Source organism: Natator depressus, chromosome 6 (assembly GCF_965152275.1).
Source record: "Natator depressus isolate rNatDep1 chromosome 6, rNatDep2.hap1, whole genome shotgun sequence".
Lineage (NCBI taxonomy): Eukaryota > Metazoa > Chordata > Testudines > Cheloniidae > Natator > Natator depressus.
In genome coordinates this window covers 17,269,040-17,292,644 of record NC_134239.1, presented here as the reverse complement: position 1 = coordinate 17,292,644, position 23,605 = coordinate 17,269,040, and the positions used below count along the sequence as shown (strand labels likewise).

Here is a 23,605-nt window from a genome sequence, read left to right as displayed (position 1 = left end):
TCCACGTGAGACACGGTTTGACACTCAGAGCAGAGACAAGCTTTCACTCACCGCCCAGAACCTGCGTCTGATCATTGTCATGATGATTTGCATTTGGAAGTACACGGGGATGAGGAGAGGTGGGAAAACTGAAAGGCAAACAAAAGAGAGCAGATGAGGGAGACAGGTGTGTAGCATGAGGTGAACAGACATGCTGGGGACCTGAAAATACGAGTTGAGGCAAGAGCTTGTGATGGGGAAACCAGAGCTCTGCTACTGTCTTTCAGCAAAGGGAGGAGGTATTTCCTCCATCTACTGCTCACCTTCTGGTATGGAAGATTCTAGACTAACAATGAGCAAGCCCAGGACTTCTGCTGACATGTTTATCTACTGGGGGATGCCTCCTAGACTTAGTCACTTGCCTCACTTTATTTAGCCTCTTTGGTAAGATCCATGGTAAGGATCCATGGATCTCAATGATGATGTTATGGAGGAACTGAGGTGCCTGCTTCTATTGCAGTTAAGATGTGAAAGGGATAGCGGGTCCTGGATAGGGAGGGGTTAGTTAGGAAGTGAAGAATCGCTCTGCTGAGGCAAAAGGGAGCCACAAGGTAAAGATGCATCCCCTCGATCTCACCATATAGGGAAGCATAGGGGGCCCGGGCATACTCACCTAGGAAGAAGTACTCATGCTGGTGGTTGTAAGGTAGGTATTTCAGCTTCTTCTTGCCATACTGGAGGGGGAGACAAATGACAGAGAACTGTCTCAGCTCGTTACACCCATGGATATGAGAAAACTCTCCACACGAGGAGACTCTCCATGACACCTCTTTATATTTGGTTAACTCTCTTTAGTCAGAGCTGGGGATTTATGGCCAGTCCTACCCTACTGAAGGCAATGAGGGTTTTGCCATTGCTTTACAGGGAGCAGGAGCAAGCCCTTAGAAAGCTGTCTTAGCATACAGTAATTCCTTCTCCAAGGCTATGTCTAGAGTAGCAGAATAGGTCATGTTTTAAGATGTGTTAACTGATTGTTGTCAGGGTTGATCTTGCCCTGCTAATATGTTTAATCATGACTTCCCTCTCTACACTAGAGGCAAGTTCCCATTTAAAATCATCCAACTTGAGTACTTATTTAGCCCCTGTTACCGAAGTACCTGAGCACCCCTCAGTCTTTCATGTACCATGAGGTAGGGAAATGCTATTATCCTCCTGTTACAGAGGGGGAACTGAGGGAGAGATACTGAGGCCCAGAGTTTTAAAGGTGTTGCTCCACTCAGGGCTTGTCTACACTACAGCCGGGATCGATGCTGCGGCGATGACCGCCAATCGCTTGGATGTCGACTCCAGTACTCCACCAGATCGAGAAGAGGAAGGGGAGTCGATGGGAGAGCGTCTCCCGTTTATACAGCGTAGTGTGGACCCCGCGGTAAGTAGATCTAAGCTACATTGATTTGAGTTACGCTATTCACGTAACTCAAATTGTGTAGCTTAGATCGACTTTCCCCTTTAGGCCTCAGTGTTGCAATGCCTAACTGACATAGGAGCCTAAGTTTTGTTTTCAAAAGTGACATAGGCACTTAGGAGCCTGAGTCTCATTGAAATGCAAGTTTTCTAAAAATGGCTGGGTTTTGGCTTCCAGTTTTCATGAAAGAGATGGAAAATTGTGGCCACACTGAAAAGGTACTGTGACATTTTTAGTCAAAAGCCACATTTCACCAAATAAAATATTTTGAGGAAAAAATATCAACCAGCTGTAATAAACATGTACGAGTCTCATAACCATCCTTCAGGCAAGAGGAAGGAAGGTCTAATGAGTAAGGCACTAGAGTGGGACTCAGGAGATCTCAGGCTAATTCTCAGCTCTACACAGCTTTCCTGGGTGACCTCGATCCAGTCATTTAATTTCCTTGTGCTTCAGTTCCTCATGTGAAAAACAGGGATGATTATTCTTCCTTTCTCCTCCTCCCCTTTGTCTGTCTTATCTCTTTGGGTTGATACACCTCAGGGTCGGGACAGGGCCTAGCACAATGCAGGGCTGATTTCAGTCTCTGCCTCTAGGCACTGCTCTCACATCAATGAGAGGCCAGGGTGCTGTAATTGCAACTAAAGTACTTTATCATATGTCTACACAGCAAAAAGATCTAGTGGCAGAGAGTCCCAGAGCTCAGTCAACTGACTTGGACTTGAGCAGCCTGTGCTGTGGGGCTAAATATAGCAGTGTAGATGTTTGGACTTGGGCTGAAGCCAAGACCCAGGTCTCAGAGCCTGGGCTCCAGCCCGAGCCCACGGCTCTAGCCTAAGCCTGAACATCTGCCCTACTATTTTTAGCCCCACAAGGCCGAATAGTTAACGCAAGCTCTGAGACTTGCTGTTGCAGGATTTTTCTTTTTTGTGTATCAATGTACCCTAAGGTACAATTCAAGCCATTAAAACTGCACCTCTGCAATGTTACGTTTGAGATTTAAGTATACCGACATCAGGAAATTCATAATTGGTCTCCCCACAGCACCAGTCACTCAGACAAACTGTGCAGAAGTAACAGCTTTTAATACTGTGTGCAGTCCTGGCTGATACGGCTTTTACTGCAGTTTTTTACTGTATCACACTGCAGGTCTGCAGCAATCAGCGGATAAAGTTCCTTAGTGACATCAGTACAGTTATGGCAGTCCAGATCAATGACAATAATAGCCATAAAAACAGTGGGCATGCACAAGAGCGGGAGGAATCAGATCAGTGGCTGTTTGGTAGTCTCCAGTATGTGAACTAAATCTAGGGTTTCCATCTAGTTTCCAGAGGACAGGTGTCCCCATCACAAAATACTGTCACCAATTGGTAGTGATGGTAGGTGGCAGTGGCAGCAGAGAGGCCAAAGATTGACTGGCCCTAAAAAGCCCTCTCCCCTCTGAGTGATCCTCCCATCTGGGTTAAGCCATCAGAATGGCCATACTGGGTCAGACCAATGGTCCATCTAGCCCAGTATCCTGCCTTCCGACAGTGGCCGATGCTATACTCTTCAGAGGGAATGAACAGAACAGAACTCAGGGAAATCACTGAATGATCCATACCCTGTCATCCACTCCCAGCATCTGGCAGTCAGAGGCTTAGGGATATCCACAGCATGGGACTGTGTCCCTGACCACCTTGGCTAATAGCCATTGATGGACCTAAACTGGGAGGAGTCGTAGATATGCTGGAGGGTAGGGATAGGATACAGAGGGACCTAGACAAATTAGAGGATCAACAAAGACAAGTGCAGATGCACTTAGGACAGAAGAATTCTATGCACTGCTATAGACTAAGGACAAAGTGGCTAGGCGGCAGTTCTGCAGAAAAGGACCTAGGGGTTACAATGGACGAGAAGCTGGATAGGAGTCAAGAGTGTGCCCTTGTTGCCAAGAAGGCTAACAGCATTTTGGGTTGTATAAGTAGGCGCATTGCCAGCAGATCGAGGGACGTGATCATTCCCCTCTATTCGGCATTGGTGAGGCCTCATCTGGAGAACTGTGTCCAGTTTTGGGCCCCACACTACAAGAAGGATGTGGACAAATTGGAAAACGTCCAGCAGAGGGCAACAAAAATGATTAGGGGGCTGGAACACATGACTTATGAGGAGAGGCTGAAGGAACTGGGATTATTCAGTCTGCAGAAGAGAAGAATGAAGGGGGGATTTGATAGCTGCTTTCAGCTACCTGAAAGGGGGTTCCAAAGAGGATGGATCTAGACTGTTCTCAGTGGTAGCAGATGACAGAACAAGGAGTAATGGTCTCAGGTTGTAGTGGGGGAGGTTTAGGTCGGATATTAGGAAAAACGTTTTCACGAGGAGGGTGGTAAAGCACTGGAATGCGTTACCTAGGGAGGTGGTGGAATCGCCTTCCTTAGAGGTTTTTAAGGTCAGGCTTGACAAAGCCCTGGCTGGGATGATTTAGTTGGGGATTGGTCCTGCTTTGAGCAGGGGGTTGGACTAGATGACGTCCTGAAGTCCCTTCCAACTCTGATATTCTATGATTCTATGAACTATACTCCATGAACTTATCTAATTCTTTTTTGAACCTAATTATAGTTTTGGCCTTCACAACTTCCCCGGTAATGAATTCCACAGATTGACTGTGCGTTGTGTGAGGAAATGCTTCTTCACACAATGATGGGGCAGTGTTGGGAAGCTTGGACTGCTGCTGACTGTTCTGTGGGTAGGGGAGAGTTTCCTGTGCTATCAATCCAATATTCATTGTCAGTTGTCTAGGGTTCTCAGCTCAGTGTCCCCATCTGGGGTTCCTTTGCTTTAAACCTTTGATCTGCACGCTCATTCCTGTTTCCTTCTTTTGTAGTCAACTGATTACTTGGGACCTCTGTCCCTTTCTTCATCTGAGGGGGTGTTCCTTTAGTTCTTTGTGGTCTCCACTCACCACCCCAGACTTGGAAATAGCCCAGTCCCTGTCAGCAGTTGTCTGGGGTTCTCCAGACAGTGTTCCCATACTTGTGTTCTCCTCTTACTTGTTTATCTCACTATTTCTCCCCACTCCCTTGTTCATTTCCATCTTGATTGACCTCTGTTCCATTTTGTTCCCTTCCCTCTGATTGAGGGGCATCTTCCAGGGACCTGGTCCATGTCTTCATCCGAGTTCAAACAGGCTAACACCTTTCACCTGTAATACAGTCACATGGCCGGCGGGGCACTAGTGATTTCAGGAATTGCAGATTTATGAGAAGGGAATTAAGTGCAGTCCAAGTTCTGCAAGGCTGCATCAGGGTAAGGTTCAATATACAACAGTGCAAGCACATCCAAGCACTGATATACGTCAGACACTCATCTTGGAAGACAGAACCAATTCCTTCATTGCTATAAGCACCCCCATTCTGCTCAGCTATTTGTGAAGTGATGGGATCATCATCCTCAAAACCTAGCTATCAGGGGCCAGCTCTTCAAATGGTGTAAGTCAGCAACTCCATTGACGTCAATGGAGTAGCACCAATTTACACCTGTTGAAGATCTGACTCCAGATATTTAGTTACCGTAGCGTAATGGTTGGTTAGTGGTTTGTTATGGTCCATTCGGGGTGATTCATTTCAGTGACATATGGTTAGACGTTTCTGTCTTCATAGAACACTCTCAGTACCCATGCATGTAATTCACCTTTTAGGCTGCCTCTCCACCATGTATCTGGAATTAGCTTCTTTGTGGCATAGAAGTGGGTTGCGGTGGCATGAATGTGCCCCAGTATTTTCTTTTATGTCTCCCTATATTCTGTTTGTTGCAAATGCCTTTGCTGTGGTGTTTCAGATCCACACATTGGCTTTATAAGCTTTTTTTTACTGTATGTCCTTATGCTGATACGTCATATACCACTATTGATCTTTATTATACCCTTCCCTTGGGTTTTTCTGCAATACAGACAGTAAATATTGTGGCCCCAGAGAACTGGATTTAATTGCATTACCTTAATAGATACAGTTACTGTGTGCAGTGTGGCTGGCTCATAGTTGCCTTGGGAACCATGGCTCTGAACCTGAGCTGTTGTAAATCAATATAGCCCCATTGACTTCATGGATTTACATAGTCAAGTATCTGCCCCCCTGTCTTTTGAATTTACAGATTTTTGCAGGACTAGGTTGTGTCCCAAGGATACCACCCATGGCTGAATTGCCCCCAGGAAGGAATTACATCTCAGGGAGCTACAGTTCCCTTCGTGTTCCCCGCTTGCTTCAGGGGTATAATTACCATTCACCCTGCTATGCTGGCTGAGCTCTGCTGGGTGGTGGATTGGGAAATGCAGCCAAAGCTTCACTGATTCCCTGCCCCACCCCTACTTGCTCCAGTGGGGAAGTAAGTAAGCATGCAGTACCTTTTACCCCTGCATGACCAGACCCAAAACCTGGACTGCCCATAAAGAGCACACATGGGGGATTCCTCTCCCCTATGCCCCTATAAGGTCATGAAGTACAGACAAGCCTTTGGTGTTTAACACATCAGCACTACAATTGCATTAGTGTAGGTCTTCCCCCCCCCCCCCCCGATAGAGTTTCCTCATGTTTTTTCCCAAGCAGAAGACACAAGAGGAAACCATTATTCTGATGTTACCATGCAATCTGCTCTAAAGAGAATTTGCCAAGGCTCCAATGAAGTGAGGACCCCTGTTTGTACACAAATATCGTAAGGCATTTCTTTCAATATTAGATAAACTTTTAAAATGAATTTGCTTTGACTGCTCACAAGAGGTGCCTGTCCTCACAGAAGTACTAAACCAAGGAGAAGTTGGAAATATCAGAAAGAAGCCCAGTTTGGGTTAAGTCAGCAAAGGAGTATTCTGCACCGTTTTTTCCACACTTGGATATCTCAGAACAATGGGATTAAAATTGACCCTATTTCTGCGTTCTCTTCACTCTCATTCCCTACCTCTCAAGCCACCTAAACATATGATCACCTTTGGGCTGAAAACAAGCATGAGAAATTATATCGGCCACTGAATTTTCTGGCCCTCATATCTTCTCAAATTTTGACCCAAACTCCTGTCAGAAAATATAGATGCAGGGAACTGGGGTGTGTCCCTTCAACATTTCCTCAAAGACAAAGTCTTAACAGTCGAGGTCTGGTCCTCGAGACACTGATCAACCCCTGTCCTCGCAGAAAAAGTTCTCTAAAGCCCACCAGCAACCACCACTTCCTTTTCTTACCTCAACGGGCTGAGAATCTCCCAGGACAAAAATATGCAGCATGTTCACATCTGGGTCCTTCTTGAAGATGTTGGGCTTGGCATGATGCTGGAAGTGACGATGATTCCACCAGTTTGCTGAGGCACCCTGGGAAGAGGGAGGAAATGTTTAGTCCATGGGGAGGCATGGTTCCCACTAATGGAGAGATGATCCCAGTAGCGTACCTGCGGGGGGGAGTGGGGCAGCGGCTGCTCCCCCACCGAGCAGAAGTGGTGCCTTTTTAATTCTTTGGTGCCTTCTTAATTTTTACTCACCCGGCAGCGCTCCGGGTCTTCAGCGGCAGATCAGGCGGCGCTCCGGGTCTTCAGCAGCACTTCATAGAATATCAGGGTTGGAAGGGACCTCAGGAGGTCATCTAATCCAACCCCCTGCTCAAAGCAGGACCAATCCCCAAATTTTTTGCCCCAGATCCCTAAATAGCCCCCTCAAGGATTGAACTCACAACCCTGGGTTTAGCAGGCCAATGCTCAAACCACTGAGCTATCCCTCCTCCCTTAAACGTCAGGTCCTTCACACTCACTCCGGTTTTCAGCAGCATTGCGGTGGCAGGGGCGGGGGGGCGGTGTCCTTCAGTGCCGCCGAAGACCGGAACGAGTGAAGGACCCAACACCAAAGTGCTGCTGAAGACCCGGAGCACCGCCTGACCCGCCGGTGAAGACCCGGAGCGCCGCCGGGTGAATACTAGCGGGTGGTGCCATTTTCTTATCTCTGCTCCCCTTGTTTTCTCCACCTGGCTACGCCACTGGATGATCCCCCTGCTGTGATATTCATTCACTTGTATAATCTAAACCGCCCATGGCGTATAGTTTATGTCCAAACTCTTAGCTACCTTTGAAATTGTTGTAAGTGTGAAGGGGCTAAATCCTCTACTCTGACAGGCTGATTGGTACCAGCTGAGGATCTGGATCTGTCTGGATTATTATATCGTATTAAAATAATGCCACTCATGTTGAGAAAAAAGAAGTTAGCCTTGCTTACATGCAACTCCTAATATTTATATGCTGCAAAGACAGGCAGGCAGACATCCCACCAGCAGGGGAAGCCCAAGAAAAACAGCATCCTTTACCCAGAGCTCTGTTGTGATCGGTGCCATCACCTGTTTCACTTATGATGTCAAGCATGACGTAAGGCAGGCAAAGCCATGTTGGCTTATGCAGTGCAAGAAAGAATATGAAAAGAATCCCTCTTTGTCCAATGGAAAAAACACAAAACTGGCCAGGAAAGAAATATTATTTTCCAGTGTCTAAGAAGGTTTTAATGGAGAGTATTAAAAAAAAAAAAAGGACTGGACAGTGTCCCATAAGGGTCCTATATCCTCATTTTCCTCTGGCACTTGTGAAACACAGTGCCGAGCTATCCCACTGCCAAGGATGCTCAGGCAGAAGGCCAGCAAAGCACTTGCCTTGTGACTGGTGATAAGCGTTGTGGGCAGCTGGCTGCTTCCAAGAATTCAGAGTGGACAGAGAGCCTCCATCTCACAAAGCTGCCTTTAGTTTAGTCATGTTAATGAGCATTCGGAGGTTACTTGCCCCTGCTTATACATGTTGGAAACCAGTTGTCCCAGGACTGGGCAATCTGAGAGCTCTGGTTGCTATGAATAACGGGGCATTGTTGGGAAGTTGGCAGTGAGGGAATAGCCAACCCCAACGTGGGAGCCCTCGTTTTTAGACTGCTGCAGTAAATTGCTTTGTGGTTTTTTGGTGTTCCCTGTTCAGGACCTGCAAGTGATCATCTATAAAGTGAAGAAGGAGCAACACAGAGAATTGTGAGACGGGCAAAGGTCCAGGAATGCCCCTCCTCTCCCCCGGAAGGAAAGGAGATGTATCAGGTAGGCTATGCCAATCTAATCCTAAAAGATTATCCCCTATTCAGTGCTCTAGAGGAAGGGAAATCCTGTCTCTTCATTCCAGATCCCTGCTGATCTCTCTCTCTCTCTGAGCTATCATCTCTCTGCTCTGATATTTTGCCTGCCTCCTGTCTTGATTTCTTCTATGCTGCCAAATATGCCCTGAAGAAGAAAATCCATCTAGACCCCAAATTTGGCAATGTGCTTAACCTTGTTCATGCAAATGAGGCTCTCCATATTTAATCCCTTTGCATACACCAAGAAGAATGGGCTTCCTCTGCTAGGACTCCCTATTTCCTCTCCTTGCATTAAAGCAGGTTGGGTAGCAATTGAGCATTATTTGTTCTGCTTGCAAATTGGGAAATGCCTGGTCAGTACCACCCAAGCTGGGCCGCAAGAAAGAGGGGTAGAGGGACACCGTCACAAGGTGAGAACAGAGCTGTGGCCAAGGAGGTGACCTGTTGCTGTGGCTTTCAATAGATGACGCCCCACCTTGGGTCTGGACACAGTGAGGTCTCACTGCTGCCTTTTTATACTTCTTATTGCTAGTGGGGTCATTCCAGGCCTGTGGTTAAAATGGCCAAGGCCAAACTAAATGTGCATCTAATAACGCCTACCATTCCATCCCTTCCTACAAGACTCCCCACTGTAGGTGGATCCTTTCGCCAGCTGGGTTGTATAGGACTCTTGTGTTGGACCCTGTCCTGGACTGAAGCTCTAAAATTGTCCCGAATGGGTGAGAGCTGGCAGGATGGTCATTTTAATCAATGAACATGTTACTCGGGCTTTAGGTAGGGAAAGGGGGGGAGTAAAGGAGATTGTATAATGCTTCATTTTAACAATCTTATGGGCCAGATCCCCAGCTGGCATAAATCAGCATAGTTCCATTTGTGTTACTGGAGCTATGATGATTTACACCAGCTGAGGATCTGGCTCCCCTATCTGAGCCTCACAAGAACTCCACCTGGAATCTGTCACTAATTCTTCCTCCAGGCTGCTGCTCCCTCTGAACGGGTGAGATCTGACTGGAGGGCTGGAATTTATGGCTTTTACACCTACAGTCTGTGAAATGGGATGGAGTGGATCCCCAGTCTCCTTCGCTGCAATCATTTTCTTTCTGCACAGTGTGTGCTGGCATCCAGCACACGACCTTTACCTTCAGGTGCCCGATGACAAACTTGTGGACAATATGGTTCCATATAGACTTCTTAAAGACAGAGAGGTGTCCAAAGTCATGCTGTAGCCACCCAGCCTGGGCCTGCAGAGGAAAAAGGACCAGGTGTAACAGGGCTGCTTGAAATCAAAGGTAAGTAAAGGACACACAGAGTAGAAGGCAAGTATTGTGTGTCTGTATGAAATGTGTACAGTCCTATGCACAGAAAAAGCGTTGAAGGGGGAGAGTTTTGTATTAATTTCATTGGTATTGGATCTACGGGAGGGGGACAAGAGACAGGCAGTGAGCTCAATGCATCTGAGTGTGAGGCAGTGAGTAGACTCACTATGAGCAAGAGCAAGGCAGTGAGGGGGTCTGGGGGGTGCATGAGGTTCATGAATGTTCTTCCAAAGTGAGTGTTGTGATAGTCCCGGCATGTTGTGATAATGAGGTACTCGGAACAACTGGATGCACTGACAGGTCACCTGTCATGGAAGCACAAGCACCCCCGTTACTCCGTGCTATTTCTCACCTGGGAGGTTGCAAGGATGCAGGAAAGGATAAAGGTTGTGATCCAGCCAGTGCCATAGTATGAAACTAGTAACCAAGCCAAAGCTTCCATCATGATGATGTGACCCAGGTAAAGGGAGAAAAATAAGGGATCTGCTTTGAACAAGTTCATATCCTCTGCTGTTTTTCTCAGGGCCCGGAAATCATCCACCAGCTGGGGCTGCAAAATGGAAATGCAGGATTTAAGGTGCACCTTCTTTATATGTGTGAATGTGTCCATTCAAGCTTGGGCTTCCACACTACTAACCCCTGCCTGTTTTCCCCAGAATGGGAGAAGAATTAGTCTCTGTACTCATGCAGTCTTCAGAATTTCTACACTGCCCCACTCAGGAACCTGATCCGAGTCCTTACCCTGATGGGTCTTACCCCACCTTCTGAATTACAATTAAAATCCAGATCTTCAGCTGGTGTAAGTCACCCGAGACCCACTGGAGTCAATAAAGCTATGGTGATTTACACCAGCTGGTCCAACACCTCTCCATTTATCCAGTCTCAGTGTTCCGTAATTCATTCCATATAGGCTATGAAGGAACATCTCCCCTCTCCTTCGGGAAGAGAGAATTCAGTCTCTTCACTTATGCATAACCCTGAACCTCTGCTGATGAGAGACTAGAGTGCCGAGGCAGCTCCATTCTCTTTGGGATGTGTTCAATTAGCGTGCAGTCACTCATGAAAGCAGGTCAAGAGGTAATGCAGGTTAATGTAGTCATTGCTGTTGTGCACGAAACAGGCATGTCATGAACTCAGTCGGCTAAAGAACAACACGGAGGAGAAAGGGTTTCACTTTAGGAGTCAGTTGTGCAGTGCACAGGGTCTGAATAATGAATGAATGGAACATTTGGGACTTGCATAGAGCTGGACACATTGACATGGGGTGGATAAAGGGCCCTGCTGTGTTACAGCTTCATAAGCACAGTGCTCAGAGAGAGCAGTTTGTTTCATCTCACCCACTGGGGTTATTGCCACTTACTCCATAAACGGGGCCACTTTCACAGACTTCTCCATTGCTGAGAGCTAATCAGGATAAGCCCATATGAAGTTCAGAGTAGCGTTTGCTCGGGCTGCATGGTCAATGGTATGGAGCAGTGGATGGAAGAGGGTTCAAATCTGCTTTAGAAGATAAGCAGTCTCATTCTGGCGGCCTCATGGCCTTTTGTCTGTAGCACAAATTGACATGCATTACGGAATGATGGGCAGACCCAGGTCATGAGAATTTGAGCAACAGGGTTGTTGACTAGAGATGAACTCCAGCCACGAAGACTGGATCCAGATCTTGATCCATATTTATCCAAAGTTTGCAAGTGTTCAAATTGGTGAGTTTGAACTGGGCTCTTCTTTAGTTGTCACAGATCAGGCCTGAACTGCACAGGCAGAGCTGCTGAAAACCTGCAGGAGGGGAATAGCAGGGGGTGCTGCAGGTCAGGAGAAGTTGACCTAAGTATTGCCTATCCCTGCACCAGTCAATAGTGGGATATACACATGGCCACACAGAGCTGTCTGACTGTGGGTGTCTTTCCCTGCAGTTTCCTGTACTTGCTAGAGCTGTCTATTGTGAAGAAGGCTTGTGAATTATATGTAGTGGCTTTGCACACAGGAACCTGGAGGGCAGCTTTGTAGATAAATTGTGGAATGACCAGATTGTAGACTCTTCTCCAGAAACAGAGCCCACAGAGAGGGGTTTGCAGATACTCACGTTTTTGCCTCGGTCCTGGCTAGGTTCCCCTGGGGCAAGCTCTCCAATCAGTAATGGCTTGAGAAACTTCTGCACAAAGCTGGGGTTGAGGTGAAAGGCCCGGAAAGCATCCTGGAGTGGAAACACAGGCAGACAGATGGGATTCAATAAAAGCGATTTCTCACTGCACACTGGCCCTTTCCTGTTTGTCCCCAGCAATGTCTTCTCCCCAGGGTTTCCCCCACATTACCCCAACAGTTTCCCCAGTTCTGGTGTCAGTTCACTGTCAGTACCCACAATACGCAACTCTTTCAGTGTAGCGCTCCTGGTTCTAGAAGATGCTGCTAGAAGTAGATGAATGAATATGCAGTTTGAAGACAAAGGGCCAGATTTTTAAAGGTATTTAGGTGCCTAAAGATGCAGATAGGTGCCTAGTGAGATTTTCAGAAGCTCCTAGGTGCCTAATTCCCATTGAATTCAATGGGAGTTAGGCACCTAGGCAAAAAGAAGTCCAATATATCTTTCACCCCAATTAGAAGCTGTGAATTTGTCTGCCTTATGTATCAGAAAAACATCTCTCAATATGCAGATGATCAGTCTCATTCTTTCAATATAATGTCTCTAGTAAGCCCTAAAGTATATGAAAAGAAAAATATTAAATGTAATCAAAGAATGTATGGATGATGTCCACTACATTTAGAGGAATGATTAAAGACTTTTGGGGTTTTCTTTCTAAGTGTTTGCACTCTATTATTATTATTATTTGCATTACCAACAATACAAAAAATAATAAAGTGGGACCCCATTGCACTATACAAACACCAGAACAAAAGGACACCAGAAGGAAAAAGACTATTGAAAGGTATCTGCCCCGACCTGTGTATAGCTCTAAAATATTCAGTGAAAATGCAACTCCAGGCTTGAAAGCTTGAATGCCCAAGCCTGAGCACCGGCCCAAGTTGTAACATCAAAGCACTGTCTACACAGCAATTTTTAATGCACTAGTTTAAGTCCTGCTAACACAAGTGTGTGGATCTGGCCTGGGAGACTCGCTCCCAGTGTAGACATACCCTAAAACATCCATAGTACTGAAACAGCAGTATGCCATAGCACACTATGGAACTTTTAATGCACCGTAGCAGGTCCACCTAGCCAGTTAGTGCGTGGCAAGCTAGCATGCTATAGATTTACACTCTGGCTTGCCACACACTAATTCTCTGTGTAGACAAGCCCTACGCAGCCTGCTCTGAGAAATACAGTGCAAGGTAAAAGTTGACCTCAGAAAAACCTTGTGTTAAAATTAGTAAGCAAACACTCCCTGGACTCAGTAAAAAGGAGTTATCCAAATTAAATTCTGTTCAGATACTGGCTATCATATTTATCCAATTGGCAAATCCGATGGTTAGAATTCAGCTTTAAAATCTGACTTGAACCTCAGCAAATTCATAAAATTGACCCCCACTGATGCACCCAGAACATGCCAGCTCCCACACAGTGGAGGGGAGACAATAAATCCATTTCTCAGAGAGGTTTTCTTCAGAGTTTTCAAGGTGTTGGATAGTTCACTCCTTACAATGTGCAAGGTTCTGGCTCTGCAACCCTGAGACCCTGGATGGGATGCAGAGGCCAAAGTTGCTGAGTCAGCCAGAATTCTGCATGGGGCTCCCCCATCAGTGCACATTGCATGTGTGTAACAAATGCTCCTCTCTGTGCTTTGCCAGTTCCATTGATGGCAAAACCTTGACTTTTCCTCCATCCAACCCTTTCCTGCTCAGTTTTAGGTATCTAGCTCCCACAGGTGCTGGCAGGGAAAAGAGATTATATTTCTGATGGGATTCTGACCGGCACTTTAGTTTTACACACCCCTCCTTCCGCAGGATCTGGCCAGAATCTGGATCAAATTGGCAGTGGAGTGGGGAGTTTCTCAAACGCAAGGATCCCTCCCTCCAGCTGAGTCATTTCTGTTACTGCAAAATTCTGGGATTCAATCCAGAATCTTCACAGAACTTCCATCCAGTGAATTTCAACAGGTCCACATGGTACTGAAATCTACTGTCACAAGATCTACTATCACCAGAAACCTGCTTACTTGTTTAGATTGCCAAATTCCTTATTTATGATAGGTTTCAGAGTAACAGCCATGTTAGTCTCTATTTGCAAAAAGAAAAGGAGGACTTGTGGCACCTTAGAGACTAACCAATTTATTTGAGCATAAGCTTTCGTGAGCTACAGCTCACTTCATCGGATGCATAATGCAGTAAGATCTTCTGCAAGATTGTAGCTCTGGCAGTTTTGCAGCTCTTGAAATCCACTCAGTTGAACAGCAGATTTGTTAGCAGTAAGGATTCAGTGTGCTCCACTGAAAAGAGTCCCACTGAATCCTTACTGCTAACAAATCTGCTGTTCAACTGAGTGGATTTCAAGAGCTGCAAAACTGCCAGAGCTACAATCTTGCAGAAGATCTTACTGCATTATGCATCCGATGAAGTGAGCTGTAGCTCACGAAAGCTTATGCTCAAATAAATTGGTTAGTCTCTAAGGTGCCACAAGTACTCCTTTTCTTATTTATGATGTTTCTCTTTGCTTGAGTGATCACAAGGGGACTCAGGCTTTGTTTTCTTTTGCCCCAGACACTGTCCATTAGCGAGTGATCTAGCCCATGGCCAGCATGTGGATTTTCACTATTCACACAATGAGAAACTGGCTAATGTGGTCACTGTGTCACCCAAGGAAATAAGGCTAAGATTTTCAAAGGACACAAGGTACTGGCCAACGTCTCCGAGCCTGGAATAGAACCCAGGAGTGTTAAGTCCCATCTATTGAGAAGGGCCTAGCAAACAGAGTACAGAAAACTGGGGAGTCTGTAGGAGGGAGTTCAGGGGATTTTCATCCTTTCTGCTTTAAGGCGAGGGACTAGAAAGAAAAGACAATGATGGCTATGGAGGTGGCGCTAGAGGCTAGCTTGCCTTGTGGACACTAAGGGTTAGCACCGATACAGCTACATCAATGGCTGAAAATGGGATAAATCCCCAGCATCAACAAGGCCTTCAGCATAAGCTTCCATTGGGTACAGTTTGGAACTCTTTCTGTTTGGTCTTCTGACCCAGCCCAAGCATCTTTGTCCTGAGTCACTAGTTCTATCTATATACCCTATATACGTATATAGCCTCCATTGCTGTAGTATCTGAGCACCTCACAATCTCTACTGTATTTATGCTCACAACATCCCTGTGAAGTAGGAAAGTGCTATTATTCCTATTTTACAGATGGGAGATTGAGATACAGGGAGCCAAGTGACCTGCCCAAGGTCACACAGGAAGTCTGTGGCAGAACAGGGACTTAAAGCCAGGTCTTCCAAGCCCTGGGCTAGTGCCCTAACCACTGGCCCATCCTTCCTCTGATCTGACAACAAGCCTCCCTGGGTATTCCCTCAAAAAGTTAATGCAGGTCACTAGACTCTTTCCTCCTCACTCCCTTTGTGGGACTGACGTCACCTCCAGAACATGATCCAAAAGGGAAGTAAGAGAGGATGGTGGTAACCAGAATTAATGTTTGGGGGTGAATATCCAAGGACTCTTGCTGCCAGGTCATGGAGAATCAGGCACTCAGAGCAAAGGTTCTGAGAAAAAAGAAGGAGTGCTTGAATCACAAAGGAAATTATAGAGAATATCTGATTAGCATCATTTAGTTCATGGAAAAAATGAATCTTCTAGGGCAGTGGTTCCCAAACTGGGGTTCACGAAATGTTACAGGGGGTTCTCGGGAAAAAATTCCCTAATGGCGGACAGAGCTGTCCATAGGGACCCCGGGCAGCACGGGGCCAGCAGCCCGGAGCCTTGGGGACTTCCGAGAGCTAATCAGATCAAAGCAGGCATATCTATCACACTTAGGAGATTTAAACGTCACGACTCCTTATACAAAATAGAAAGGGAGGTGGATATTTTTTTGCTATGGGAGTATGTTGAAACATTCCTCTCTCTGCATAAGTCCGTGACATACTTAATGAATCTCAGTCATGCTCACATGCAGGGAATCTATGACCTCACCGCCCCTGGGATCTCCCTTGAGAATGGGAGTAAGGTGTGAGAGCAACAGGGGACTCACGGGCAACCCTGGCATTTTTTGTGTGTGCAGGTTTCTGTCTTTTCCCATAGAGAAGTGAGACTATTAAGGCCCCTAAAAATAAATGGATTGAAGGAAGGATCCAGGGCAGACTCTCTCCCTGGAAGCATTATGAAATGCATGTCATGTATTTGGGGAACACATTCAAAGAAAGTGGAGGGGATATTGGTAGGGTAACTCCTGGAGGGGACATCTGAGTAGCAGGCAGAAGATGCTTCTTTGAGCTGCCCTCCAGTAACACCACATGAATCGAAGGCGCCTGTACGGGGGGTGGGGGGGTGAGGGTCACGTACTGCCCCTGTGTCAGCACGACACCCCCCCCCCCCCGCAGGTCCCTCCCCTTTTTTTCCGGAGGCCTTTTCTGGCCCCCCCACTTTTCCAGCGGTGCCCCCCAGGCTCCAGGGTGCACGCAGGCTTTGCCCCCGCACCTCTTTTTTCTACTGGCACCTCTGAGAGGAGCCTTGTCTTATAACAGGCTGAATCAAAACTGATACAAGCTACAAAAGTGAGATCTTGGAAGAGTGTTGCCATTTCATAATGTAATAAAAATACTGTAATGATAAATAATAATTAATAAATAGTGTGTAATAAGCATGCCATAAAAACACATTTTATATTTTCAAGATCACTGCTTTTATAATTTATGCTGAGGTAAGGGTGAAAATCCCTGGAAATATTCATTTTTAGAAGGTGCTTTACGAGACTTGACATTTTAGTGAAAGGGGTTTGCGGGTTGTTAAAGTTTGGGAATCACTTTCTCCCTTACCTCAGCAAAGCCTGCGTGCTCTCACACCTTACTCCCATTCTCAAGGGAGATCCCAGGGGCAGTGAGGTCATAGATTCCCTCCATGTGAGCATGACTGAGATTCATTAAGTACGTCACGGACTTATGCAGAGAGGGGAACGTTTCAACATACTCCCATAGCAGTCTAGAGAACACCAGCTCCTGAATATTTAATACTGAGTTCATCTCTCACCACCAGAAAAAAAGAGAGCGACAATGACAGCAAGTTCTTGTGTCAGCAGATACACCTCTTGTATTGTATCTGCAATTTCTCCTAGGCCGGCAGGTCATGGGTTCAAGTCCCACATAGGGATTTGGGCTAACCTTCAGTGCTATAGTGGGGGATGGAATGGGAGATGTACTATGAAATAATTGGATATGTTACATTCAGATCTCTTCTGCCTGTCCCCAGTTGGACATTGTCCAGATGAGTTGAAAATTTCTTGGTGTTGCTAACATGTCAGTGGCAGGGGTTGTCCTGGCTTCTCCCAGTAAAACAGTTTTTGACCTCCAGAGATGTGTGAGTTGTAGCTGTGCACCAAAATGGGTGCCCTATTTGCCATCCCAATCACACCATTATAGTATCCAGGCTCTTGCTTTGTGAAGCCCTTGGGATTCTCAACAGTTTAAAAGGCACCATGGAACACAGTGCAAATCTAGCCTGTCTTCTCAAGGTCTAAGGCAGTATGACTGTCCATGAGAGGAGGCATAAACAAAATGCCACAGGCACCAACTGTGAGAACGCAGTGAGGTGTGGCCTGTGTAGGACAAACTCCGAGCACGGGCAGCCCGTGACATAACCAGGCTGGCATGGGCATTCTTGGTACAAACATCTTTAGAGGTAGGCCCATGCTGAATGAATGGGTTGTCATGGGAACCGTCAATGTCAGCAGTTTTAGGGACATCCTGTGATGAATGAACACATGTGATCTTGCACCATCAGCGTGGGTGTCCATAGGTGGCCCAGGAGAAAGGGCCAGTGTGGTAGCAATGATATGAGCTGCCTTAGTGGGTGGTGTGAGTGACACGAACAGGAGCTCCTGGTGTCAATGCCCTTCCTTGGGAGTTGGTTCATGACAACTGAACACGCTGGTGTGGGTCCTTCGGTGTAACAGTGTAGGCACTGTTGGTGTATGTTCCCATGGGGCAGCCTGGGATGGATGGTCAGGTGCTGATGGTGTGTTGCTATTGGGCAGTCTGGGATGGATACTCAGGCGCTGATGGTGTGAGCATCCTTAAGGCTGGGGACCTTATAAGACTCAAGAATGTGAATTACCTTGCAGAGTTGTGTTTTTGTCACTGCTGCCTTCCCCTGAGCACTCAGGTCATAATTTCCTGAAGCCCTCAGTTAACTATGTCAGTTTAGTCCTGATATCCTTTTACAGCTGTATGGGAGGGGCATTTTGTGGCTGATGATTGTAGGTACATAGAAAAGTTGTGAGCCTGATGCAGGCGGAGTCCCTTTCCCTGACAGGGTTTGGCGGAGGGTGCTTGAAACTGGACCTACCTTGAGATCGTTCTGCCTCCTACTGGACAGTGTTGCACTGAGGACTGTGGAGTGGGATGTAGTTGGGGAAGCTACACAACAGCGAGAGAACCACAAACCTGTGGGACAATCCTGGCAAAGACAAGCTGAACCCCAGAGCAAGACCAAATGCCCTTGGAGTGATCGACTGGAGACACCTGAGCCAAAGCGGTCTCTCATTTGTAGTGCTGCTGCAAACCCTCCTGGTTGCAATGGGTTTGTGCTACTGCAACTGAAAGGCGAATCTGGCCCATTTGCAAAGCCCATTCATTCAGAGGCTTTGCTGCAAGGGTACAGAGGCAGCCAAGGAAACCATTGTACTTTAAGGAGGAAATAACCTCCCAGCCAGTGACCCGCAGCAAACGCACACCTGGGGGAAGCCAGCTGCCGTGCACCGATGTCAGACCCACCTCTCCCGTCCGCTGACCGCAGACCAGTCCCGCGGCTTGTTCTCTCCGGCCCCCTGACGCCGGTCTAGGGGGCACACCCAGCGTGGAGAGCTACGAGGCAGCGAGCGGCGGGCGGAGGCGCTGACCCCGGAGCACAGGCTCGGTGGCTGCGCGCCTGGGGCAGGGGCTTTGGGAACCGGCCGCCAGCGAGCGAGCCACGGGCCGATCCTGCAGCGGCTCCGCTCCGCTCCGCTCGCTTTGGGCGGGAAGCCGTGGAAACGGGAGGCAGAGCTCAGTGCAGCCGCAGCCGCCGCCTGGGAGAAACGGATCCGGCTCTTTCCTTACCAAGCGGTGGCAGAGCCCCCTAGAGACCTGCCTCCTGCGGGAGAGAGAGCGAAGCGGCTCCCTGCGCTGCCCCCTCAGGCCCCCCACCCCTGTCCTGCGGGAGCCGCTTCGGAGCCTGTGCTGCCCCCCCCCCCGCTTGCCCCTGCCTTGGGGGCTGGCTGGGGGGCTCCCCAACCTGCCAGGCCGGGAGAGAACTGGGCATCGCTTGATCCCGGACTCGAAGGGCCGAGGCCGCACCAGACCAAAGGCAAACACCGGAGGGGAGGGCGGGACGCCTAGCGATTCCCCACCCACCAACCCGCTCCTCGGCTGGGGCGCCCGGCTGACTGGAGCGGCGCTCCCCCGCGGCCAGCCCGGCTGACTCGCGGAGCCGCGGGCAGCTGCCCAAGCCCGGCGGGGGCGGCTGAGCCTTACCGTGGCATCTTCGCCGGCGTAGTGGCTGATCACCCGGGGGCCGCCCGGGTGCCTGGCTGCCCACGCGGTGATGTTGTAAACCTTCCGCTCGATCACCAGCCACTTGTCCGTCCGCAGGTTGTGCCGCTGGACCTCCTCCCAGCTGTAGAGCCGGCTGGGCGCCTGGCGCTCCCCTGCCCCCTCGCCCTTCTCCCCGCCTTTCCCCATGGGCGCGCCTCGCTCCCCCCGGCCCCAGCCGCCCGCTGCCCCGCGGCCTGCCTGCGCCTCCCAGAGGGTGGCCGGAAGGAAAGAGCCTTTCCCCCCTTGGGTGAATTCAGCTGATCCCCTGTTCGCCCCCCTGCCCGCCTCTCATGTTCGCCCTGGCTCCTCTTTGTCTTCCCTTCCCTCTCCGCTGCCAGCCCCTTTGCAGTCACCCCGCCCCGCTGCCTGCTCCGAAGTGCCCCCTCTGCTGCTCTTCCCTGCGCGGATAGGCTTCCCCCTCTCCGATAATAACCCCGTTCTGCGGGAACCTCACCCGCTGCCCCCCTCTTCCCAGCAGCACCCCCCTCCATTCATCACTTGGGGAGGGGCGGGGGGTTTCCACAGTGATCAGCAGAGCTCCTGCACCAATCCCAGCTCGCCCCCCAGCGGAGCCGGGGCCTGCCATTGGCTGGGGTTGATCTTGCGAAGGGGAAAGCTGGCTGAATTCCAACCTAAACCCGAAGAAGCCTCAACACTGTACCCCACTGGGATTGGGGCCTGCTCCCTCCAGAGAGGCAGCAAGAAGGGGGTACTTAGCAAAGGGATGGGGGCGGGGTGGAGGTGTAATTTCTAATGAGCCTCTAATTTTTGTTTATTTGCATTTTGGCTTGGGTTTTAGAAAGCTGGTTCAGGGCGGTCATCTCACTGGGACTGTAATTAGTGGAAGGAGACTTTTGGACTGTGACTGAAATTAGCATAATTCGGTCGCTTTGATCACGCTGAATTATGGCCAGGATCGCTAGCATGCCCTGCAGTTTCTCCCACTGCCGAGGAGGTTCATCGCTCTGCAGGACAGTCCTCTGCTTGGGGCAGTGCTTTTGGGTCAATTTCATTAGTGGGTAGGAGAATTCCCTTCTTCTTTAGCCCCCACGGCACTTCATGATCAAATGATCCCCATTCTTAGTTGCCAGGGCTTTGCAGCTCAAAGGCAAAAAGAATGGCACAGCAGTAACACTACCTTCCTTCAGGTGTGGGAGGACATTTATGACAACTCTCCAGGGCAATCCAATCCTGGCCCATGGCATCCCCTTCTTTTCCTGACCTGCATGGCTCTGCCAATACACCTCATGCTTCACCTGCAACAGGCCTATCATGGCACTCTCATAAATCCCCTCTTACCCCAGATTTGTCAATTCACCTCAAGGCTGATCTGCAACGTTCAAGTTATTTTAAACCTGGGCCCCTCTCACACAGCGCCAAGTGCACCTGTTACGCCTCAGCTATTCCATTCCCCCGTAGCGCTACTCTACATCTCAATCCTGAACTGCAGCGGCATGACCCAAGGATCTCAAGGTATTTGGCTTCACAAAGAAGAGGTCAAGGAGTGGCTTGTTTACAGTCTATAAGTACCTACACGGGGAACAAATAGTTGGTAGTAGGCTCTTCAGTTTAGCAGACAAAGGTATAACAAAATCCAATGACTGAAAGTTGAAGCTAGACCCACTGAGACTGGAAATAAGGTGTAAATTTTTAACAGTGAGGGTAATTAACCATTGGAACAATTTACCAGGGTTGTGGTAGATTCTCTGTCATTGACAATTTTAAAATCAAGATTGGATTTTGTTAAAGGATATGCTCTAGTTCAAAAAAATTACTTTGGGGGAAGGTCTATAGCATGTGTTACACAGGCGGTCGGTCAGACTAGATCAGTGGTCTCCAAAGTGGGGTGTGCACCCCCCAGGGGGTGCGCCAGAGGATCCCAGGGGGTGCGCGGCAGGAGGAGCACCGCTGGACAGCACCCTGCCATTTTTTTCCTTTGGCGGCAGCTTTGCACGCCTGCAGCAGGTCTTCCCCTCCGGCGACACACCTGGGGCAGGTCTTCCCTCCTTCTTTCTTCGGCGGCACGCCTGGGGCAGGTCTTCCCGTCTTCTTTCTTCGGCGGCACGCCTGCGGTAAGTCTTCCGCTCTTCTTGCTTTGGCGGCACACCTGTGGTAAGTCTTCCCCTCTCCTTTCTTCGGCTGCACCGTGGGGGTGCATGATCCAAAAACTCTGGAGACCACTTGACTAGATGATCATAATTATCCCTTCTGTCCTTGGAATCTCTGAATCGTCTCCTATTCTGTTTCTGCCCCCCAAATAACTATTTCAAAGTATCTCACTACCGGCTGCCAGTGCAGCCCCTTCATATGCCATCCCTGGGTGCCTGCACTGCTCTGCCAGCATAGCTCGATCCTGTCCTGCAGCCCCCGGGCTTATTCCAATCCTGGGCCCCGTACCCCCACAGCTGTGCCAATGAACATCAATTCTGTCCTGTAACACCTCTTGCTGTTCCACCCATGCGTCCTCTGCATAGCTCTGCCAATACGCCCAATCTTCCCCTTTTGGGATAAACAGGATATTCTGAGAAAAGCTGATCAGTTTTCTGGCACAGGCAAGGCTGGCAAGACCTATACCTTGTGCTCTTTGTTGTATTTCCCATGCTGCTTTTCCTAGTGTATGTTTGTTGTGGCATAACTGCCCCGAGTACATGTGGAATAACTTGATGGATTGTGCCTCTCAGGGCCAGTGCTTTTTTCACACTTTAGGCAGCCCCTCTTGCCCTGGAAAGCTGTCCTGGCTGGTGAAAGGCTGCAGATGGGACAGAGCCCCATTAGTCTGGACCCAGTTGCTGGTGGAGGGAGGGATGCCCTTAAAAAAGCAGACCCTTCTCCCAAAAGTTGTCTAACCTGGTGGGTAGTGGCCAGGCCAAAGCTACATCAGTGGGGTTGCTTACAGTCCTGGACAGACTCCCAGCTGCCACCAAGGCTCTTCCCAAGCATAGGGGCTGGGGGAACAGTTAGGCCAAAGTTACACTGGCAAAACAGCTCCCTTCCACTTCTGCTGGTGTTGGGTAGACACACTTAAAGGGGCAGACCCACCCCCCTTTGAAAACTGTCCTGGCAGGAGTGGTGACTAGGCAGGAGCTGTGTGGCCATGGTGGCTCCTAGCTCAGCTGTGCTGCATTGCTGTGTAGGAGTGACAACCCATGAAAATTCAGTGCCGTAGGTAGCTGCCTATATGATCTCTACCCCCTAACATCAGCCCTGATGCCATCCAAGAATGAGCGTGGTTCCAATACTCTGCTATGCTTTTAGTGTGTAACAATCCACTCAGACTTACTTGTGCCACTTTGTTCAGCTGCCTCTTTAATACTGGTCATTTTCCGTCTGCTTATAGGTATATTTCAGAATGACATGTACCCGCATGCCATTCCCTACAACTGCTACCAGCCAATGCAATTCTTGACTGAGCATCATGCTCTAGGATATCTCTTCCTGGGGACAAAAGAATGTGGATCTTGTATTTCTGCAAGTGGAGAATCAAGTTCTGTCATCTGAGTGGTGATGCGAAGAATGGTTTCTCAATAATTGAATCAAGCGGTTTATAGTCTCATTCAAGTGTAGCATAACAATACTGATAAAAGTGCCTGCAGCCAAATGCAATTGGCTTTAGTTCCTTTTCTGTCTGGGCATAATATTCCTTGCTTGGCATGGATAATTTTGATGTGTTCAACAGCAGTCAACATTCCTGGAGGAAAACTGCAGCAGGTCCATTGTCAGATGCATCTGCTTTCTATGAGCTGTTGGACTGAGATTCACTTACTAAGAAGATGGAACTAACAAATCTTTATTAAGGCAAAACACTCAGCAAGTGGTGATCAGTTCTTACAAGTGGGATGCTCATCAGGACCATCTCACCACAATCACCTCCAGCACTGGACAATACAGCTTCAACTTCCCTTTGTCACACAAACTTATTTGTAACTTTTTGTTATCTTTTCTATATGTATGTACTAGTCTCTCATTTCCACGATAACTCTCCCCCAGTCAGTGTAGGTTCAGTGTTGGTTCAAACTGATCTTTTTCTTTTCTTTT

At 48.4% G+C, this 23,605-nt stretch overlaps 1 protein-coding gene across 1 annotated transcript in view; it reads right to left on the bottom strand.

Annotated features, from left to right (window-relative positions):
* FADS2 (fatty acid desaturase 2) overlaps positions 1-19,732 on the bottom strand; it is a 34,299-nt gene extending 14,567 nt beyond the window's left edge. Inside the window, exons 1-7 of the mRNA XM_074954661.1 lie at positions 19,511-19,732; positions 11,953-12,063; positions 10,222-10,419; positions 9,693-9,794; positions 6,652-6,777; positions 653-713; positions 52-128 (exon numbers count right to left, since the gene is read on the bottom strand). Of these exons, the coding sequence (XP_074810762.1) occupies positions 52-128; positions 653-713; positions 6,652-6,777; positions 9,693-9,794; positions 10,222-10,419; positions 11,953-12,063; positions 19,511-19,717 (882 nt within the window). The 5' untranslated portion in view covers positions 19,718-19,732. The remainder of the gene's footprint in view (positions 1-51; positions 129-652; positions 714-6,651; positions 6,778-9,692; positions 9,795-10,221; positions 10,420-11,952; positions 12,064-19,510) is intronic.
* Between the last annotated feature and the right edge of the window lie 3,873 nt (positions 19,733-23,605).